The 17,386-nt window shown below is 43.2% G+C and overlaps 1 protein-coding gene across 11 annotated transcripts in view; it reads right to left on the reverse strand.

Moving 5' to 3' along the window:
• Window positions 1-17,386, reverse strand: part of RGS12 (regulator of G protein signaling 12) — a 169,432-nt gene that overhangs the window by 92,949 nt on the left and 59,097 nt on the right. For all 11 annotated transcript variants that reach the window (XM_075930830.1, XM_075930829.1, XM_075930831.1 and 8 more), the window contains one exon: window positions 2,981-3,002. In XM_075930830.1, the coding sequence (XP_075786945.1) occupies window positions 2,981-3,002 (22 nt within the window). The remainder of the gene's footprint in view (window positions 1-2,980; window positions 3,003-17,386) is intronic.

The raw sequence follows: 17,386 nt of genomic DNA on the forward strand, positions 1-17,386 counted from the left end.
CTTTGCCCACGAAAGCTTATGCTCCTACACTTCAGTTAGTCTATAAGGTGCCACAGGACTCCTCGTCGCTTTTTAAGACTAACACAGCTACCCCTCAGGTACCCCACAGCTACCACAGCTATTATTATGTAGAACACATTTCTCCTTTTTTCCAAATGTCCAGCATGGGTTGAACTTCTTCAGTCACTAGTATCACTGGGTAACACCAGTGGATACAAGAAAATAACAAAAAGCAGGTATATTAGCTCTAGCTTAAGAAGTCATTATTTCCCTGGTAAGCAAACAAGGTCTACCTCAGGTTAATTAAGATCCTCAGAGGCAATCTAGAACCTGTATTCAACCAGTGGAGAGATTTGGGTTTGATTGGGACACCTGGAGCCAATTAAGGACTGGCTGGAATTGGTAAAAAGCCTCCCCTTTAATCAGTTTAGTTGTGTGCCAGGAGGAGGAGAAGGGCACATTGCAGAAGATCAGGAAATCTACAGACACTGTTAGCTTGCAGGAGAGAACCCTGCAGGTACAGAGGCAAAGGGCAGGGGAAGCTCTGCTAGGGGAACAGCCCTTTTGGGCCCCGGAAATCTGAGCGAGGTATACCCCTGCTAGTGAGGGAAAAGACTGAGGTCTGTTTCCTGTACTCCCAGAGAGACCACTAGAGATTTTTCCCCTCCCTTTTCCTTCTGCTGTGCCAATGTTGCTAGTGGCTAAATCAGGCAGTCCCCGGGTTACGTGCAAGATAGGGACTGTAGGTTTGTTCTTAAGATGAATCTGTATGTAAGTCGGAACTGGCGTCCAGATTCAGCCGCTGCTGAAACTGATCAGTTTCAACAGCGGCTGAATCAGGACGCCAGTTCTGACTTACATACAGATTCAACTTAAGAACCCCAGGCATCCCCAAGTCAGCTGCTGCTGAAACTGATCAGTGGCTGATTCCAGGAAGCCCGGGGCAGGGGCTTCCTGTAGTCAGCCACTGGTCAGTTTCAGCAGCGGCTGACTTGGGGACGCCTGGGGCAGAGCAGCTGGGGTGCTGCCGGGTTGGTCCAGTAGCGCCAAGGAGCGGTGCTGCGGGACCAACCGGCAGCGCCCCACCTGCTCTACCACAGGCCCGGGGCTTTGCTCCACGTCTCCCTGGTCTGCTGGGGGGGGGCCACTAGCTGCACCCTCCCCCCCAGCAGACCAGGGACACGGGGAGCAAAGCAGCGGCGGGGTGCCGTGCCTCTGAGGCTTTGCCAGAGCAAAGCCTCAGAGACGCGGGACCCCTCGCCTACCCGGCTTTGCTCCAGGTGTCCCTGATCTGCTGGAGACGGTCCCCAGCAGACCAGAGGCACCGGGAACAAAGCGGCAGCAGCGGCGGAGTCCCGCGCCTCTGAGGCTTTGCCTGACCCTCCGCCTCCCCGGCTTTGCTCTGGGTGTCCCTGGTCCAGCAGACCAGGGGCACCCGGAGCAGCTTTTCTCGCCCCGGAGGTCGAGGTGGCGGGACCGCTGCGCTCTGCGCAGTCCCGCTGCCTGCGAGCTCCGGGGTGAGAAAGCCCCGTTTGTAAGTGCGGATCCGACATAAGTCGGATCCGCGTAACTCGGGGACTGCCTGTACAGCTTGCCCCTGAAGTAAAGGGGCTAGACTGAGAGCTGTAGTGAGCCACTGAGGCAAGAAATTAGACTGGGAGTTGCCATTTTGCCTGATGGGGAAAGAGAATATTCAGCCTACTGCTGCCCAGAAGCACAGGATCCAACGTGTCAAATTCAGCACTTCATAACCCCAGTAACAAATTAACTAAAAATATTTTGCTTTTAATCCCAGCCAAACCATATAAGGAAATCAGTTAGCTGGAACTACCATTCAACTGAATTTAAACACAATTCTTTATTGCTGTTTGAAGCCCAGCAGAATAGGAGGCCCAAATAGCAATGCTAATCTTAATAGTAGATTTTGTGTCAAGAGTTCTCAAATGAAAGAGCATCCTCTCAGTTCCGGATGGTACTCAATAGTGTCCTAGCAACAGCAAGGCTGGGTTACATTTAATAAGTTTTTAAGGATGTATTCACATTTATCTAAAATTAATGTATTACTTTGTTATAAAAAGAATTGCCCGTTAGCCTCAACAAGAACTCTGAGATCACATCTAAATTTAGGAGTTAGAAGCTGTCTTTGCAAGACAAAACAGTAAAAAACTTTTTTGTAACATATAAAATGAAAAGTACAATGGTAAAAGACTATAAAGACTAATAAAGGATATTAATAAAGTGAGAGAAAGATTATGTCAATCAATTCCTAATTTTATAATATCCCACTAGATCAACTTTTTGAAAAAATCACAAATGAAAAATTCTAGTTGTAATAACATCTTTATTTAAATGAATATGCCACAAAGAATTTTACGTAGGTGCTTCAGAAGAGGGAAGCGGTAACCTCTAACCTCTAGCTCCACTTGATCACACTACTTGTGATGGCACCCCAAGCCTTGGTTCTGCAGTTCCCATGGCTGGGAACCATTGCCAATAGGAGCAGCAGTGGTGGTGCCTGTGGGTGGAGGCAGCATGTGGAGCTAGCAGCTGAGGGGAAAGAAGTTCCTCTCTACATTCCAGGGAACCCTCTCAAGTAAGCATTGCCCCACACAACTCCTCTCAGCCCTGAGCCCTCCCCACATCCACCCCTGCTGCTGGATAAGTGAGGGAGACTGCCCCAGCAGCAGCCAGTGCACCTGGCCCAGTGACTGCCCAACCTGTTCATGTGGCCCCTGAGCCAGACACACTAGCCAGAAATCATGGAGTTCACAGAAATCATGGAGTTCACAGAAACTGTGACCTCTGTGACAAGCATGAAGCCTTAATCATTATGGTCTGGAGAATGAACCCATCATGTTGATTATTAAGCAAACACTTCTTTTCATGTGACATTTTATTTATCACACTTTACCACAATATTTAATGTGGAAAGTTTGATTTTTCTGTATACTAATAAAAGTGAAAACAAATTTTAGCTTACCTCCATCAGACACAGTTGCAGACTACAATAAAAAAAAGAGAGAAAGAGATGAGTTACATAAATATCATGACAATACATAGAGAAACTTCTCCAAGTAATGTATAATACTGAAGGCGCTGATCAATCTTTGCATTTTGGCCCAGAAAAATCAATCAGCCCCAGGTGACATGGGGGAAGAGACAGTCTAAATGAGTCAGCAGTTATTTTCCAACAGCTGCTTCCTTCTCCCTACCGAACTTCTTCCCAGCTATTGAACTCATGTCTGGTAGCCTGCTCCCACAATATTGGGCAATATACTTCCCAATGTGTATACTCACACTGAGTTTAAAAAGGGCTGCTTACAAAGTTACTTGTGTGTACATGTTTGCAAGATCAGATCCTTACGTTTTCAAAGGTAACCTTCAAAAATGAGGAACAGGAGTCGTATCCTTTTTGTCCCTTCATGATTTGAAAGGAGCTTTTTTTTCCCCACGCTCATATTTTACAATAGAAATTCAGCCTGGATTTTATGTGTCTTTGCTATGGGGAAAAAAAAACCTATTTTTTTATATTGACTTAGCTATGTTGATATAAAATCCTAGAGGAGATAAAATGCAAGTAGTTTTTACCCCAATATAGCTAGTCAAGGTCCAACTAATACTTCTTCCTACAGAAGTGTGGAAGTTAAAGTATTAATCTCAACTAGGTATGCTGACAGATCCATTAACTGCATTTGTCTTCAACAGGATTTCACATCAAATTTTGCAATTTTGACATAATCTAGAGCTCTAGGATGAGTGCAGAATTGATTAAATAATGACATCGGTTTGTCTACACATCATTTCTTACCTCAGACTGCCAATTAACTTAATGCAATTAAAACTTTTTGTAAAAGCAAGTGTGTGGACATTCCCCAAACATCTGTTACAATGTACAAATATTTGCTTTTTACACTGAGCTGAGCAAAAGCCATTTTTAATCAGCCTGAACTTTTTCTGTTAATTCTTTTTTAACATCCATTTAAATGACTAACAGATTAAATAGGGAAAGTCCTTTTTGATTATTTAGAAACTCTTGTCCCTTTAACTTATTAAATGGTCACATTAAGCTCTCTTTTACCTAATAATGGTCTTCTAGCAAAACCAGAAAAGTCCAGACTGTTCATTTATGATGCTTCCCAAATAAGGGATGAGCATGGGGGACAGGGAGGAAAGTCACTTACATATCTCCTTCACGATGTGTATATCATTAAGAAGCAAAAAATAGGATAGAGGTTCAATAAAAAAACAAAAACAACGGAAAAAAAAACACTAAAAAACTTTGTCAACTCTAAAACTTTAATTGCATTTTAAATGCATTATAAATTTCCATACTATTTAAATAATAGATTAATAATGCTGAGTGGATAAATTAGTGTAGTTCCATTAACTTCACCAGAAGAGGACTTAGGCCCATTCTTTTAAACAAAAATTCTGCTAGTAGTAATTTGGAATTTTCAAAACCTGTCATTTTATTAGGCTAATCTCAATCAAAATAGATTTTTAATTATTGCTTCTCTTTTCATGCATCACTGAAAAAAACATTTCTTGTAAAGTTATATAAAAATAAATCTTTCCCTTTCAATTTATAAAGTGTAATAATATACAGGCAGTCCCTGAGTTACGCGGATCCGACTTATGTCGGATCCACACTTATGAACGGGGCTTTTCTCGCCCCGGAACTCGCGGGCGGCGGGACCATCCAGACGCGCAGTGGTCCCGCCACTGCGTCCTCCGGGGCGAGAAAAGCTGCTCCGGGTGTCCCTGGTCAGCTGGGGGGGTCCCCAGCAGACCAGGAACACCCCAAGCAAAGCCGCAGAGGCGGCGGGGTCCCGCGCCTCCAAGGCTTTGCTCCGGAGAAAAGCCGCAGAGGCGCGGGACCCCGCCGCCTCCAAGGCTTTGCTCCGGGTGTCCCTGGTCTGCTGGGGGGGGGCCACAGCTAGTGCGCCCCCCCTCCCCCCAGCAGACCAGGCTTTTGTTGTGGACGCCTGGGGTAGAGCAGCTGGGGTGCTGCCGGGTTGGTCCTGGGGGGACCTACCCGGCAGCGCCCCAGCTGTTCTGTCCCAGGCTCCAGATTCAGTCACTGTTGAAACTGATCAGTGATTCCAGGAAGCTGGGGGCAGAGCAACTCTGCCTCGGGATTCCTGTAGTCAGCTCCTGGTCAGTTTCAGTAGCAGCGGCTGAATCTGTAGCCAGTTCCGAGTTACGTACAAATTCAACTTAAGAACAAACCTATAGTTCCTATCTTGTACGTAACCCGGGGACTGCCTGTAATCCAAGTAGCATCTGTGAATTTCTCTCAAGTCATACAAAAGCACCATCCAGGGACTCAAACATTTGAGATGATGCTGTTCATGAAGTGCATAAAATGTTTTATGCTAACTTATAAGAAAGTATTTTGCATGACAGTTTAGTATTTTATAATATTCAAAATTGTAAAGTTACTTTTAAAATGGAATCTACATGTTTGAATATTGTGTACTAGATATAATCTGTTACATAGTACTTATTACATTCTTATGAAAGTAACAGAACAGTGACTGTTCTTAGATTCCTTTTGTTTTATTCATACATATTGCATGGTGAAACTTTGGTTATACTGAATACTATGACATCAACACCATTACTCAGAACATAAACAAAGACTGCCAAAAAGTTAATACAAATAACATAATATATAGGTGTACTTTTCAGGCAAAAAGTAATCAGATTATTTCTTAGAAATACATTTTTAGGTCTAGTCTGTTACTTTAGCATATCTTTTTGCATCTTATTCAAACATTAATAGTGTTCCTTTTTGCTATATTTGAAAGGCATCAATGGAAATTAATAGTATCTTCACAACAGTCTTCAAACATATATTTCCCTTTTAGTAAATAGACAGTTAAAATGCAAAGTTACATTTCTTAGCCCTGGTCTATACTTCAGAGTTAGCTTACATCAACCTAACTCTGTAAGGCTAGGTCTATACTAAAGGGAAAGGTCGAACTAAGATAATTAACATACCTGGATTACGTAAGTGGCTGGAGTCAATTCAAGTTTCCCTACCATCCCCAAAGCAGGAGGCTGACAGGAGCAAATGCTCTGGTCAGCCTACCTTACTCCTCACAGGAGCAGGAGTACCAGCTGCCAACTGGAGCATCCTCTGAGTTTGATTTAGCAGGTCTTTACTAGGCCTGCTATATAGAAATTCTAAGCATCGATTGCTGCAGCTTCGATATTCCCCGGAGTGAAGACATGATCTAAATCTCTACATTAACATTTCTCTCCCATAAATGTAACTCCCGGACTATACTCACTTAATAACTCCACCTCCACAAGACAGTGAATGTTGACATAGTATGACTGAAGCCGTGTCAGTGAAGACACTGTGTTGCTTACATAGACTATTGCTAGCTTTCAGAAGCTATCCCACAATGTCACACATTGACAATTTAATCAGTGCAAGTGCTCTGGTAAGGACCCACACCATTGACACATGGAACAAAGTGCAGACACACACACGCAAAGTAATTACTGCAGCAATGAAGGTTAGGCCTACTTAATTTTATAGTGTTGATATGCCCTTCAGGAAGAGTAGTATGATTTCCAAATAAACACTAAAAAGAATTCCTCCAATTAACTGACTTTTGTGCTTGTGAAAGATGATAGAAGAATTTAACTGATTTGGTGTAGGCTATGTCTATACTATGCAGTGTAGTTGTAGCCATGTCGGTTCCACAGAGACAAGGCGGGTGAGGTAATATCTTTTACCGGACCAATGTCTGTTAGTGAGAGAAGCTTTTGAGCCATACATAGCTCTTCTTCTCTTCTTCAGGCCTGGAAAAGGTACTCCTAATATCACAACTAAATGTAAGGTGCAACGCATTGTTTAGTGTAAGTAATTAGCACATATTGTAAGGCACCCTTGAAGATAGAATGGCCAGTTAACACCACTACTGAATATTGGTGGTAATAAGCCATATCAAATGCACCACAAAATCAATTATATAACTGAGATATATCAACATTTTCATCCTCTGGATATTAAACTTCCTTCCTCCACCACAACTCAACTACCACCACTCATCCTTTAAACTGTCTCTGGAACACTTCACACTGGCATCAACTTTCTGCACACCACAATCAGCTGCAAACAGTGGTTCTCAAACTTTTTGGCCCACAGCACACCTGGCTCAACACAAACCTTTCCTCGGACTACAAGCCAACCACCCATGATGACAAAATGCCTTCACTTATCTCTAAATACCTTAAATACTAAATTATTCATATTAGGTTAATGGAGCATAAAAACATAAATATGCAGCTATAAAATAAGAAGGCATACAGGACCAATAAGAAAGGAAATATTAATCAAAATAATGAAACAGATCAAGCTCTTTAACTTTATAAAGTTAGTTTACGAAACTTCATTTTAAATAAAAGTAAAAGTATTAATTCATGTCCAAAACAAAAGGTTTCAACATTGTTTTTATTTAAGGCAGGGATGGGGAACCTTTTTTGGGTCGGGGGCCACTGACCCACAGAAAAATCAGTCAGGGGCTACACAAAAAAGTTAGAACTGGCCCCCTCACACACAAAAACCAACAAAAAGCTCGCAGCCCTCACTGATGTGGCCCCCTGACTGAGAAACCTCACTTTCCTCGTGCTCCAGCCCCACCTGGGAAGGGAAAGGGAGAGGAAAGGGAAGACCTAGGTTCAGAGCTTCCCACAGGCCAGATTAACTCTTCTGGGGTCCCAGGGATAATAGATTTTGTGGCCTTCCCTATGCACTGGTATGGGGCCAAAAATGAGGGATTCAGAGTGTGGGAAGGAGCTACCAGGAAGTGGGATAGGGATAGGAGTGAGGGGTCTGAATGGAAGGTGGGGTGCAGGACGTGGTAAGGGTGTGAAGTCTGAGCTGGAGGTAGAAGTGGGGATGGTGTCTGGTTGGGTGATTGGGTGCAGGAGAAGGCTGAAGGTAGGGCAGGGAGTCTGGGTAGGCACAATTCTAGCCAATGGGAGCATGGGAAAAGCCTCCAGATAAGTGGTTTCCTGTGCTACTATTCCCCCAACCAGGGAGTAGAGGGAAAAGGGGAGAGTGGCAGCACACAGAGCCACTTCCTCCTCCCATGAGACCATATCTGGCCCATGAGGGACAGGAATCGCCCCTCCCACAGCAGGAAGCCAGCTCTGGCACTCCAGCCACATGAGGGTGGGAGGGCACAGAGCTGGAGCATAAGCGCAGAGCTCCCCGGAGCGGGAGGGCAGAGGGGGAGGGGAAGCCAAGCCCCAAGCTCGCAGTAAGATGGTTGCAGACCACAAGTGGTCCGTGGACTACAATTTCAGAACCAGTGACCTAGAACAATGAAACCCACAGAACCATATACAAGAAAACTATAGATCTCCACATCTACCTTCACAGATTCAGTAACCACAGCCAACACACCACAAAATCTGATATCCACAACCAGATGCAGAGCCCACCGCGAAGCCTCTCTTGGTGTGGGGCCTGCAGCAGAGCCTCCTCCCTGGGAGAAGGGCTGGCAGGGGCTGCCGGCCCTGCTCCCAGGGAAGTTTTGCTGCAGGCTTTGCAGTATATAAGCTTTATAATGCAGAACCCACAGTGTGTTTAACTGTGTAACCATGTTGTACCAATAAAAGCAAGCAGGATCTTATGAGGGGGATAAGGCAAAAAGCCACATTTATTGTAAAGATAATAATAAAAAAATAAAGAAAAGATAGAAGCAAACAACGTTGTTTAACTACTTAACCCTTATACATATAAACATTCATTCATCCATTCATTCAGGTTCTGTGTATTTGTTATAGTTACCAGCCTGGAAGTTGCTTGTGACAGAATACTGGCCAGGTATTCTGTACACAAGTGATGGTAGTGGGGAGCGAAGTCCTGATCAGATGCGCATCTGAAGCTCCTGGTAGACTGGCAGCAGAACCTTGGACTCTGATTCCATAGTTTTTTAGTCCAGTTCTTATAGGAATTTCTTCCTATGCCAGTCTATGGAAATTGCTGCATCATGCTGATGTCTCCAGGGTGGCTGCCAGGTGCTAGTCAGTGATCTTATCGGGTGGACCTCCAGTACTTGGTTTTCTCCACTTGACACCTTTTGGTTGCACCTGGCACCTGACGCCTTCTTCAGCCCTTTGTTGCTGTATTCTCAGGCTGCCACCTCTCAGAACCATTCACTCATCATCCAAGCACTCTCTCTCTCTTACATACATTCCTTAATTAATGTTTCCCGTACAATATTTTTGTATAATAATAACTTTACATATATCAGAGTTGTAGTTACAAAAAGTTTCTGGGTGGTATTGCTTAAAATATTCTCTGAGTGCTGAGTAAAGTTACAATGTTTTAAAGAGAACAGGCGTCAATTAAGTAACAATGCCCTTAGTCAATTACAGGGCTAGGCTCCCATAGCAGAGTTAGTGGCTTGACAATGCATTGTTACAATGTATCTCTGCAATGTCAATTTCAAGCAGCCCCTTGCACAAGCTTGAGCATGCCCTGGGGCACAGAGGGGGGGGGCTGTTTCTGGCTACATAGGATTATATTCTTAACAGTTCTAAGTTACATGACCTAATACATTATATTCTAAAGGGGCAATAATAATAATAAATCTAAACATTTAACAATCTTAACAAATAATAATAATAATAAGAAGAATTAATAATAAATCTAACCACTTTGGCTGTGTCTACACTGGGCCACTTATTCCGGAAAATCAGCCGCTTTTCCGGAATAAGCTGTGAGCTGTCTACACTGGCCCTTGAATTTCCGGAAAAGCAACGATGCTCTACTGTACAAAATCAGCCTCTATTCCGGAAAAACTATTTTGCTCCCGCTCGGGCATAAGTCCTTATTCCGGAACACTGTTCCGGAAAAGGGCTAGTGTAGACAGCCCAGTCGTCTTTTCCGGAAAAAAGCCCCGATCGCGAAAATGGCGATCGGGGCTCTTTTCCAGAAAAGTGCGTCTATATTGGCCACAGACGCCTTTCCGGAAAAAGGGCTTTTCCGGAAAAGCAGCCTGCCAATGTAGATGCTCCTTTTCCGGAAAAACTGAAAACGGAATAGTATTCAGTTTTAAGCATTTCCGGAAATTCATGCCAGTGTAGACACAGCCTTTAAGTTGTGGGGAACAAATTATGGGGAGTCACTTCCATTTGGGGGAATCATTTTCAATACATTGATATGTTATCCCTACAACCACTGTAATTTTGTAGTGGTTACATGGTTACATTTTTAACAACATTTTTACATCCCTAGACACAAGCACTTATGTCAGTGAACCTTATGAAACTCAGGGTACGTCTAGACCCGTGGTCCCCAACACGGTGCCCGCGGGCGCCATGGCGCCCGCGGGGGCATTTCCATGCGCCCGCCAGGTGCTCGGGGCTGGCCTGGCACCGGGCGCATGGCGGGGGGGAGCGCCGGCCCCGGGCGTGCGGCGCATGGCGGGGGAGAGCGCTGGCCCCGGCGCGCGGCGGGGGAAGCGCCGGCCCCAGGCGCGCGGCGCTTGGTGGGGGAAGCGCCGGCCCTGGACGCGCGGCGCTGGCGGGGGAAGCGCCGGCCCCGGGCGCGCGGCGCTTGGCAGGGGGAGCGCCGGCCCCGGGCATGCAGCTATGGGGGGGGGGGGCCGCCCCCGGGGCGCAAGTGTCCCCGCCCCTGGCGCCCAGCGGGTGAACGGCCACGTCCCCTGGCGCCTGGCGGGCGAACGGCCACGCCCCCTGGCGCCCGACAACCTCGAAAGGTTGGGGACCACTGGTCTAGACTGCGGGTTGGCTTTTTTTGCAGAAGAGCAAACTTGCTTGTTTGGAAGCCCTATGGGATCTTCCGAAAGAGGGGAATTTTCTGAAATTTGGACCAATGTAGATGGGCCAAATTTCGGAAAAGCCTCTTCAGAAAAAAAAAATCAGAAAAAGGTGTAGTGTAGACCTAGCCTTAGGGTGTGTATATATTATGCTGCTTTTAGCAACCAGGCTGTTTTGCTCAAAGTTGGCGGGTGTGAATGCTTTTTGTGAGCACTTTTGCCAAAAATATACTTCTCTCCTCGAGCAGTGGGTTTTGCTTTGCTGGCAGGAGACACTCCTGCAGACAAAGCAGCGTTCATACTTGCATTTACATGCATAGCAAAACCTTGTCGTTCATGGGGTGAGGGAAAGGGTTAATCACCTATTAATAACAAAAGTTTTGCGCAGCACGTATAAGTGTAGAGACAGCCTTGAGTGTGTTTTTTTAAAACACTGGAGGGACAAAAGTTTTGCCAATGTAGGTGCTAGTGCAGACGTGGCATATCTCCATCTTTTTGTCCTATGACTACAGATGTGTTAATGGGCCACTCTACCTAGAATAACTGTCATTCATGTTAAAATTCGACACTTTCCAAAAAGGACTCAACAAACATTTGAACTATCTCACCCATTACCAAGATAGTTTCCCCAATTATCACCTCTAATACCATTAACTCACAAACATCCCACTCTCCCTACCTCTAATATCAATTCACAGACACTTACCTTCCTTCCTCCCCCCCCCCCCCCTGCATCTCCCTCCTGTTCTGCAATGTGATTTGTCCTTTTCATATTTGTTCATTTTTTTTAATTGTATCATTTGGTATATATGGTTGTGACTACTTTCTTCCACTATTTGATCTGAGGAAGTGGGTCTGGCCCACGAAAGCTCATCATCTAATAAACCATCTTGTTAGTCTTTAAAGTGCTACATTGTCCTGCATTTTGCTTCATCTACCTAGAATAGTTCCTTACAGTACGTGCTAACTGCTTGTGCTAAACAATGTTACATCTTGCATTTACTTGTTATGCTGAAAGTACCTTTCCCAGCCTGAAGAGGAGCTCTGGTGGCTGGAAAACTTGTCTCTCTCACCTACAGAAGCTGGTCCAAATAAAAAACATTAACTCATTGACTTTGTCTGCCTTTTAAAACATATTCACACTTGTCTATACAAGGACACTCAGGTACATTAAAATGAATCTCATGGTGTGAAATTGACTGTGTAAAAATTAATGCATAGACACACTGATTCAGAAGCTAGCTTAGCTCATTGTACTTTAAACTTTCTTCAAGCTATAGCAAATTACAGCCACTTTACTTCTGAATGAATATCCATTCAAGGGTTTAATGTGCATTTAATATATGAAAATTAACTTTACACTGTCAGTTAATTCATTCTGGGGCCTGTTCTACACTTAAAAGATAGATGGACATAGCTATGTCACTCAGGGCATAGGTGCTGATTCTGTGATCAGGGACTCAAGCATCCGCAGTAAAAAATAGGAGGTGCTCAGCACCACCAGTTACAGTGCTTCTAGACCTGGCTGCCAACCAGGTGTTCAGCACCCTGAGGAAGACTGAGAGGAGTGAACAGTGGGTATGTGGCGGGGCCTCAGGAAAAGAGGTAGGGCAAGGGCAAGGTCTTGTGGAAAAAGTCGGAGAGAAGGCAGGGAACCCACCCACCAGGGGAAAGGGGAAAAAAATCAATCACTGTAGCTCAGAGGTGACCCCCTGAAAGATACAAGGTTGGTAGAAAAGACATGCTTTCAAATTCCACAGAACTCTTCTTCAAGATACATAAGCATATTTTAGCTAAACTACCCATAATTTAAACTATTATTTTTGATAGTTATATTTAGTATAGCTAAAATTGTTAATAATTACATTTGAATTTACAGTAAAGGGTTATAAACATGTTTGTGAATGTTTAATAAAACTAAATTTACCTTTGCCAAAAACATTATGCAGACAGCATTCAAGGGTAGCAGTTTCTTTCTTTAAATGTTCAATAAAAACTTGTCTCAATTTGTTCATAAGAGGAAGTTGCAAGACCTGATTTTGTGAGTAGTATGATGATCTCACTTTAAAACTTCAATACTTACTGGGTCACATTCTACTCTCAGTTGTTGATACAGAGTACTACTCAGGGCCCTTATGAGACAGATTTGATATAGTATTTGTATAAAAATTATTTGATGGAAATAATCATTTACCACATAACCAGTAAAAACTGGTAAACTATTTAGATTCTACAGTAAATATGCATAGATTATTGGATTTATTCAACATTTACACACCTCTCTGATTTCTACATAAATGTACAATTCCTATCTCAGGTAAAATAAGTAACAAAAAAATCACATGGCTGAAAAGCCACTGGAACTTAATTTTAATGATATTTCTAAACATTTTAAAATATTTTATAAAAAAATGTGTTACTACAGATTATTTGAACTCTGAAAAATCCTTAGAAATTTTATTTCATATCAGAATTGCCATTTTGTTTCTTTTGCAAAAGTATTTAAATTAGGTAAAAGATTGTGAGAATAGCCATGAATAGGAATCTGAATTGTATTCATTGTTCAAAATAGTTTTACATCCAGATTAGAATTCAAGAGATCCTGCGTTCCAAATAACTTCAGTAATAAAGACATGCTTATGTGCCAAGAGTATGGTGGTAACCAATGACTGAACTCTCAAAAAATGAATTACAAGTCCGCAAAAACAAAAACAATTTGCAATATCTTCCTCAACAGGAATCCTGCCTGCTTCTCTAGTTGGTATGTCTATGAGCATAGAAGGCTAACATAATAATGTTTTTCGTTTCAGCTAACTACACAGTCCTGATTAACTATGATAAGTATGAGGTGCTTACAATGCAGGAGAACATGGCCTCCCAATTATCACATTCTACAAGGTCTGTTTGAGGCTCAAGGGAAGGAAGGCACATTCAACAGCCTTAAGTTCCAGTCAAGAAATACTTTATGAAACTCCTCTTTGCAGCACTGCCCTAGCAAGTGGATAAGACCATACTGTCATCCCAATTCCTCAAGTTCATCAAGAGTTTGATAGCAGTTGGTTTCAAGAAAGGCTTAGCTTAAAGTAATTTATTGGGAGATGCACATTATTTGAGGAAAGGCACTATTAATTCATATTAGCAGTACCACAGACTTCAACTGACATCAAATTAAACTGATAAATTGTGATTTAGGGGCAGTGAAGAGATGCCTATTGACATCCTCAACAATGATCGATACAGCATAGAACAACCAGGGCTCCTTCAGAGTAGGGATGTAATAGTGTAGTTAATTAACCGATAAGCAAAAGCTTCTTAACCTTTTTTTTTTTATAAAGTACCTCTTTTTCAAAAAACAAAATTATAAAGTACCCCCAGTACCTACAGTTTTCAAACACACAAATTTTTTTTCTACCATTGCAACACATTTGTTTAAACAGCTTAATCAGAGCTGTGCGGGCAATGAAATTTTTGGGAGTAAAAAAGTACAAAAATAATAAAATGCTGTAAAACTTAAAACAAAAAATCGGTTTTCTGCAAATTTCAGTTGTGTTGACATACACCCCAGACTTCTCTCAAGTACTCCTAAGGGTACTTGTACCACTGGTTGAGAAACACTGGACTACATACATTTCCCTCTCCCCTGCCAGAAATTTTTTTAGCAGGCTGGCCAGCAGCCCAGCTTAGTCCCGGATTGAGCTGGGGGCAGGACCTACTACCACTGCGGCTCTGCATTTAAAGTGTATTAGGAGCCAGGCGGACAGGCAGGCATCCCGGCTCAGTTCCAGCTCGCATTGGGCCTGGGAGCTCAGGCCCACCCTTCCTGGACAGGGGCTTTGCCACCCCACACTGTTGCCTCTATATTGGAGGCATCTGGCCCGCAAGGAGAGCAGGTTTTTAAACTGCCTCCCCGCATAGACCAGCTCCTGCCTAGCACCCTGATCTGCTGCGTATGATACAGAGGCAGCAGCGTAGAGTGGCAAGGGGCTCCTTGGAAGTGGGGCTGGAGCGCACTGCTGCCGGCCCCGTCTCCGGGTACTATAAGATAGTCAAATAACAGATAAGAATTCATGAGGTTAATCGACTATTCAATTAACTGATATTTAATATCCCTACTTCAGAGTGTACAACTTGAGATGATGTCAATTGCAAAGAGAAGTCTAAAAAAAAAATCCTCAAATTTATCTTTCAGGGACAGAAGTTGGATTTTTAAAATTGTGACATTTAGAATTCTACATAATTTTGACAGCCAATACTTCAGAATATGCCATAGGTTAGAATCAGAGGACATAAAACCACATCATATATTTGCCAATCCTTTGCTAAACTACATAGATTAGTTTAGTCTGCGGTGGGTAACTACTGGCCTGTACGGTCTGCCAGGGTTAGCCCCTGGTGAGTCCTCAAACCACTGTATTTATCTGCACCTCCATAGGTATGGGGGATCACAGCTCCCGTTGGCCATTCCTGGCCAATGGGAGCTGCAATTTCCTGTACCTGTGAAGGTGCAGGTAAATTGAGCTGCAGCAGCCCACCAGGGGCTAACCCTGATGTGCTGCTACAGTTTCATTGCCCACCCCCGTCTACTCTATCACAATATGACATGGACTCTCTTTCTCATGGACTTTTCTCTGAATTTTCTCTGATTTTTAACATACTTCTTGAACTGTGGACAGCTAAACTGGATACAGTACTCCAGTAACAATCTCACTTGCGCCAAACACAGAGGTAATATAACTTGAGCGCCCCTGTTTATACACCAAAAATTGCATTTACTTTTTTGGACACAGTATCATACTGGGAAGCTCATGTTCAGCTGATTATACATCCCTGCTTTCCACCATCATGCAAGTATGGCCTGCAAGTATTTGTTCCTACTTGTATGACCTTACATCTGGTCATAATGATATAAATATATGTTTTTGGGTGCAACCATCTTACCAACAATCCAGACTACCCTATATAAGGGTATGTCTACACTACCCTCCTAGTTTGAACTAGGAGGGTAATGTAGGCATACCGCACTTGCAAATGAAGCCCGGGATTTGAATTTCCCGGGCTTCATTTGCATAAGCGGGGAGCCGCCATTTTTAAAACCCCGCTGGTTCGAACCCCGTGCAGCGCGGCTACACGGGGCACGAACTAGGTAGTTCGAACTAGGCTTCCTAGTTCGAACTACCGTTACTCCTCATTTCACGAGGAGTAACGGTAGTTCGAACTAGGAAGCCTGGTTCGAACTACCTAGTTCGTGCCCCGGGTAGCCGCGCTGCACGGGGTTCGAACCAGCGGGGTTTTAAAAATGGCGGCTCCCCGCTTATGCAAATGAAGCCCGGGAAATTCAAATCCCGGGCTTCATTTGCAAGTGCGGTATGCCTACATTACCCCGCTAGTTCGAACTAGCAGGGTAGTGTAGACATACCCTTAGTGACCTGTCATTTTCATTTTTATCATTCTCACAATCACTGTGTCATCTGGAAAAAATTAGCAGTAACAATTTTATGTCTTCTTCCATGTCACTGATATAAAAAATTCAACAGCATAGGGTCAGTTCCCTACTTGAATTCTTTAGTGAATCCCATATCAGCTATCTAGTTGTTTTTGCCCATAATAATGTTTTTAGCAGCAGTTGGAATTTTCAAAGAAGTCTGAAATTCAATGGGCTCCCTTAGACACCTTTGAAAAAGTCTCAGAAAGAAGTCTAGAATATTTTGTTTACATCTATATCATGCACCAGTCTACAATAAGCTGCCTATGACAACAATATAGAAGCCTTAACAGGATACAACATTATTTTTCTCCTACATCTTGCTCTCTAAACTGAACCTATATTTGTGGTTCCAGATTTCAACAATATGTGGCAAACATCAGACTGATGCACCCATCTCCAATTCCCATCTTCTCTTTTGGTTTTGCCCCTTGAATTCATCCACTTTAGCCTGGTGATAATGCGACCCAATGAGAACAGGTTCCTCTGCCCATGTTCCATAACTGAGACTAAGAGAAGGATGTATATTCTAGAAACTATTTACCCTTCAGAACCTCTTTCAAGAAGTTATGCAGTTCAATTAGTTCTGTGTCAGGTTACCAATACAACAGGAATCTTAATAAAAATAAGATCAATAAAAGAAAATGAAATTAAAACAAAATAAATGGTTTGTTTAAAACAGATCCAGGATTACACATCTCCCATAAGGTATTCATCTTGTATGTCCTGACAGGTTGCCTATGTTACTGACCTCACACCACCAAATCTTTGCTGTGTCCAGAGATCTCCCTCACTGACGTCCTCAGGACTTGCTTAGTAAGCCTATATTTCTGTGTATAGGTTAACACATGTTTCCTCTGATCTAAGAAAACTATCTCCACTTTCCAAACTACTTTTTTCAAGTTTCAGAATCCAGTTTGGAAACTAGTTTCATTCTCTAGGAGATGGACCACTGAAGATACAAAGATTAATAGCCACCTTTCACACATTTAACTACCTAAATCAGAGAATGCATTTCAAACATGAGGTTGTCTGGTTGTACTGAGTTTTGATCAACCTCTTGGTAAACCATCTCAAGCGCTTTTCATTTTGTCAA

The sequence above is a fragment of the Pelodiscus sinensis genome, chromosome 5 (genome assembly GCF_049634645.1).
Source record: "Pelodiscus sinensis isolate JC-2024 chromosome 5, ASM4963464v1, whole genome shotgun sequence".
Lineage (NCBI taxonomy): Eukaryota > Metazoa > Chordata > Testudines > Trionychidae > Pelodiscus > Pelodiscus sinensis.